This window comes from Oncorhynchus kisutch, unplaced genomic scaffold (assembly GCF_002021735.2).
Source record: "Oncorhynchus kisutch isolate 150728-3 unplaced genomic scaffold, Okis_V2 Okis03b-Okis08b_hom, whole genome shotgun sequence".
Taxonomy (NCBI): domain Eukaryota; kingdom Metazoa; phylum Chordata; class Actinopteri; order Salmoniformes; family Salmonidae; genus Oncorhynchus; species Oncorhynchus kisutch.
The window spans coordinates 6,357,378-6,363,524 of NW_022261980.1; the positions used below are offsets into that span (position 1 = coordinate 6,357,378).

Here is a 6,147-nt window from a genome sequence, read left to right on the forward strand (position 1 = left end):
CTGCATGGTGGACAAACGATGTGTCATTTGGAGAGTTCGTGGACTTGCAGCCACAGTATTGAATTCTGTATTATGGTTTTACTGAAGGAAATCGATAGCCGCATATTTTTTCCACTCTCCCAGTCAACTCCGTCACGTCTGTGGTGCCCTGCAAGTGTGAATTGCAGTAAACTCTAAATACTCGTATACCTTAGGCAAGCCTATCATATCCATGCCAAAAGACAAGCCACGAATGGCGAGAGAAATAAAGTATATTTCCACGTGGAAATGTTGCTGACAGGTTCATGGTGGTTATCTGTCTTTCTAAATGGAATAGATTGAGCCAGCTTGCAGAGACAAACGGGAGTGCGCACGCGCGCACATGTCTGTCTGTGCCCGTGCTCGAGCCCGCGTGCGAGGCTGTGCTCTTTCTGCTCTCTCTGACCCCAGTGGCAGTCCCATCTCACTACACCGCTCTCCGGCTTCTCCTCTGTCAGATCGAGGCTGCTCTCTCTCTCTCTCTTGCTCCCCCTCTCCGCTTCTGTCTGTCTCGTTTCCACAAGAGCCAGCCGAGGTCCCCCAGGGTCGAAGGTTCTGCCCTGCCCGCCCAGACTGCAACCCCCGCCGGCCTCCAAATCGGCATTCTCCCGCATGGATCTGCGTCTTTTGACAGCGTAGAGGGCGACCCCGGGACACGTATCCGCCAGAACGAAGGTAGCTATATTCACCTCTGGCTTTGAAAATCGCAGGCATGGAGAGAATAAGAAAACATGACACAAAGCCGCAGGTTAGAGGTGCCTTGTCATTTACGAGGGAGAGCAAGAGGTTAGTGCAGATGGTTCGCTGACACTGACCACCTTTGCTGTTTCTTTATACGAGATGCCAGAACGCACAATTCACAGATCCGTTTAGTTCATTATTGAAAACAGCAATGTTATGGCAAGCGGTGCACTGAGCTAGTAATGTGTGGTACCATAGGGTCAGTGTGTTTCCCTCTCCCCGACTATAGTAATGCGGTGGTAAATAGTGGATTTATAATTTGAATGTGCATTTTTAAAGTTAGGAACGTGTATGTTTGCATTGGAAGAAATAGTAACTACAGTGTATTGGCGCGAAAGCATTTAATATGGGAAGCTAAAGCGTGCATTTAAAATGCATGGGCAGATTTAGCTACTTGAAGTAGCTAGTTGCAGCTAGCTATGTAGGCTACCAATGTAAGCCATCATAGGCTATTGCAAAATACACACGCATGGAATATCTAGCTACCAATACCATGCATGCTCACTGTCTGCAGTTTCACGTTTTTCAATGGAGTGCTGCAAGCATTGGGCAAAGTTCACGGGTGTCTGTTTACAGTAGCCTAGGCTAGTGTAGGCCTATTGTAAACCGTACAATTTCAAGTCCACAGACAACTTGGGAGATATTTGATTGCATGTATTGTTATCTTCTAGGCCTAAATGGTGATAGCTAAACACAGAGGGAGGCATTTCGCCTAATTGGTACATAGCCATGGTCGCAATGTTGCTTTGGAGTTGTTACAATGTATATAATGTATATATGTATATATATATATATGTATATACATTGTATCATCTTATGTTGCTAATAGTATAATGTATCCTTGTGTTTTGTTGCGTCGATAAATTGTATCAAAATAAAATACAAATAAAATGTTTTTCGTCACGAACACAGAGTTCAGCATAGAGGCTATAAAAGGTGCCAGGAAATTATTGTATTAGCTCCCACAACAATGCAGTGCACACATCTATATCAATCATTTAAAAACGTCTGATTAAAAATAAAAATGAGTTTAGGTAATTAGCTTATACAAAGTAATGAACGGATATGTACACAATATACAGTATATATTATGAATGTGCTATGTCAAGTATGACTGTATTTACAAATATAAAGTCGTGTCTTCGTGGCTATCAAGCACTTGTTAACACTGAAATGAATCCTCTCCTGAACTCGGCGACGGTTGTTTAGATTTTTCAATTAGTGATGGACTTTTAAATTGAGGGGCACAGTAGGCTACCGGTCCTTGCATCGGAGAGACAGTGCAAGTGGAGGTCTCGTATAAAAAGCTTGCAGGTGCGATGTCAAGCCCACAGTGGCTACTTACTACTGACTATAATCAATCAGGGGTTGAGACAGGAGGGAGCGACACAAGGGTTGAGGGAGCACAGCAGAACTGAAGCACCGTTGAGCAAGCTTCCAAAGCGGTATGCGAAATCACACGACACCGGTAACTTGGGTCGTTTTCTTGGGTCAGTAACGTCAGTTTATGTTAGTTACTCTTAGTTCATAAACAATCGCACACTATTGTGATTTATGTAGGCTATTTAGGACTTACCATTATTGATCTATTTCTCTGATAGGTGAGTTTGTGCCTTAAATTAAAATGTTACTAACTGCATTACTATCAAAACGTATTTTTCTAAATCTTTATGGATATACATTTACAATTTGAAAGTAAACTGACTTTTGCAATTAACTATGATTTATTTTTAATGTAATATGACGAGCTATAACCACATTGTACAATTAGGATAGCATCAGACAAACCTATGCTTCTGCATGCAACTATTTAATTAGTACAAGTTTATGCTCAAATTTATTTGTTATACTTTTATACTTTTAATATTTGTTTTCAATGTCAAAATGATTTATACATGTATTGTAATCCATTAATATGGTCATTTCACATGTTTGAACAACCTGCAAAGGTCTCATTATTGCATCTGTTTAATGACCAATGGTTGGGCAGTTTAGTTATTTTGTCATACAGGATGAGTTTGTCTTCATCCTAAATAATAATGAAATGTTCAGGTAATTACTGCAGAATCAATGGTTTGTAGTTATTATTTTCTGATCGTCAGTTGACAGATGTTTTTAGATGGCCTTAGAGTAGTTTCAGATATTTAGGCTATGGTTATTGAAATTACTGTCCAGATTATTATTTTAAAAAATTATAATACTTTTGCAAAATTAGAATTGTATGGTTTAATCTGTTTGACAAATCACGTCCTCAATCAACAAGGAGGGTTGTTACTGACTCTTTCAACTGTTCCTTATTTAGCAAATGAAGACGCAGTATTTCCCTATTTAATATTACTAGCACCTGCTTACAGTATCACTTCCCATCTACATACTGTATCTTCAGTATTTAGTACAATTTACAATTTTTACAAAAATTTGCCAGGTTCACAGTTTACTGTCGATGTCTGTCATCCCGGCAACCGCTGTTCAGGAAAATGATTGTGTTTTGGAAGCTTGATGTGTGTACATATTTACCAATCAGAATGGTCTATTCTTACTATTTCCATCACAGTCTCATCTACATTTACAAAAGTGTATGTTTGTGAAACTCTGGTTCAACCGTGTTCTGTTTCTGTTTCTCTTCTCTTTGTTTCTCTTCAGATTGCTGTGTGGTTGTGGTCCAGTGTGGTTGATCCGATTTTGTACACGAGGCGGTTATAGTTCTGAGCAGCGGTTCTGAAGGATGACCGCTGAACGGTTCTGCCTTGGATCCTGGTGAACGGTGTCTGATGTCCGAACGGCGGAAGCATGGCTCATGGAATCGCCTCTCAGGGCAAAGTGACCATCACAGTGGACGAGTACAGCTCCAACCCCACACAGGCCTTCACTCACTACAACATCAACCAGAGCCGCTTTCAACCTCCACATGTCCACATGTGAGTGCACACGCACACACACACACACACACGCGCGCACGCACACACACACACACACACACACACACACACACACACACATGCACACGCACACGCACACGCACACACACACACATTGTTTTCCTATTCCTTCTTACCAAACTTATACTATGCAATGTTCTACCTGCAGGTTGTAGCTGTGTTCTAGGTTCTAGCTGTGTTCTAGGTTCTACCGCTGTTGTAGGTTCTAGCTGTGGTGTAGGTTCTAGCTGTGGTGTAGGTTCTAGCTGTGGTGTAGGTTCTACCGCTGTGTTGTAGGTTCTATCTGTGTTGTAGGTTCTATCTGTGGTGTAGGTTCTATCTGTGTTGTAGGTTCTACCTGTGTTGTAGGTTCTCCCTGTGTTGTAGGTTCTATCTGTGGTGTAGGTTCTAGCTGTATTGTAGGTTCTACCTGTGTTGTAGGTTCTATCTGTGTTGTAGGTTCTATCTGTGGTGTAGGTTCTATCTGTGTTGTAGGTTCTACCTGTGTTGTAGGTTCTACCTGTGTTGTAGGTTCTATCTGTGTTGTAGGTTCTATCTGTGGTGTAGGTTCTATCTGTGTTGTAGGTTCTACCTGTGTTGTAGGTTCTCCCTGTGTTGTAGGTTCTATCTGTGGTGTAGGTTCTAGCTGTATTGTAGGTTCTACCTGTGTTGTAGGTTCTATCTGTGTTGTAGGTTCGACCTGTGTTGTAGGTTCTACCTGTGTTGTAGGCTCTATCTGTGTTGTAGGTTCTCCCTGTGTTGTAGGTTCTACCTGTGTTGTAGTCTATGACTAGCTGATGACAGCAGTCTTCTGAAGCATGGCGTCCCTACAGCATGTTCACTATGTCCCCTCTGTCTATCAGGCTGCTCTCTCCCTTTATTTATCTAGCCACTTCTTTAACGTGACCGTTGTCTGTTCTGCTACCCAATGCCCTGCTTTTCATCAGCAGGCCAAAGTGCTCTGACCGGAGAATCTCCACCGCATGTGGTCAACAGACCGCTGTGGGCAGGGACTATGTGGCAGATTTATGGAAAAGGCATTGTAATATTTATGATTTAAGCGGGCTCTTTTGTAGGCTGGTGCGAGGCTTGACGTTGCGGTCGACTCTGTGGTTGTCTGAATGCCTGGCCTGTGGTCTCTCTCTGACTCTCATCTTAAGGTGTATGGACACGAGGTTCTGACCACTATACATCTGTCCTCCTGGTCCTTTTTTCAACCATCAAATACCATTGGATCCTCACATAGTTGTTTAAATGAACCATTGAAGCTAAATCTTTATATACCATGTCATGCAAATCATTGTTGTTACACATTATCACATCTGGTATTTTTCACCTTTTGTTTTTTGATTTAGGTATTTTGCTTCACCTTTATTTTACCAGGTGGCCAGATCACCTTTATTTAACCAGGTAGGCCAGATCACCTTTATTTAACCAGGTAGGCCAGATCACCTTTATTTAACCAGGTAGGCCAGATCACCTTTATTTAACCAGGTAGGCCAGATCACCTTTATTTAACCAGGTAGGCCAGGTCACCTTTATTTAACCAGGTGGCAAGATCACCTTTATTTAACCAGGTAGACCAGATCACCTTTATTTAACCAGGTAGGCCAGATCACCTTTATTTAACCAGGTGGCTAGTTGAGAACAAGTTTACAACTGCGACCTGGACAAGATAAAGCAAAGCAGTGCGACACAAACAACAACACAGAGTTACACATGGAATAAACAAACATACAGTCAATAATACAATGGAAAAGGTCTATATACAGTGTGTGCAAATGAGGTAGGATAAGGGAGGTAAGGTTCTTGTTTTTACATAGGAAATACCTGGTAAACGTTAATGACATTATACTGTAATTAGATAATACTTGAATTACCTGAACTACCATTTTGATTCTTTGGGATACAATAAGCTAAGCACCATGATAAATACATGCATGTGTTTCCTGCACTCTTCTACAGGGCTGCCAGTATCTGAGGCATTCATTCTTTAACCTGTGTATGAGACTGAGACTGCTGCTGTATATTTACACACACACACACACACACACACACACACACACACACACACACACACACACACACACACACACACACACACACACACACACACACACACACACACACACACACACACACACACACACACATTCACTCACAGGCCTTCCTTGTACACACACCCCACACAGACAAACAAACACAAACACACACACACACCCCACACAGACAAACAAACACAAACACACACACATAAACCCCTCCCCCACCATGTAAGAGTGCTTATAGAATGCGTGCTCTGTTCTGGGAAAGTAAGGTTTGTTTAGATGGGGTAGATAATGATCAGATGGTGTAGGTTCTACACCTAGCCCTGCCGCTGCAGCCACACTATTTAGACAGAAATAAAGACCTCGCTGCTCCTCCTGAACCAAAGAGAAAAAAGAGGAGAGATGGGGGTTGCCTTATGAAA

At 42.1% G+C, this 6,147-nt stretch overlaps 1 protein-coding gene across 1 annotated transcript in view; it reads left to right on the forward strand.

Annotated features, from left to right (window-relative positions):
• Positions 1 to 383: 383 nt before the first annotated feature.
• Positions 384 to 6,147, forward strand: part of mpped2a (metallophosphoesterase domain containing 2a) — a 152,129-nt gene continuing 146,365 nt past the window's right edge. The window contains exons 1-2 of the mRNA XM_031812652.1: positions 384 to 693; positions 3,403 to 3,677. Of these exons, the coding sequence (XP_031668512.1) occupies positions 3,550 to 3,677 (128 nt within the window). The 5' untranslated portion in view covers positions 384 to 693; positions 3,403 to 3,549. The remainder of the gene's footprint in view (positions 694 to 3,402; positions 3,678 to 6,147) is intronic.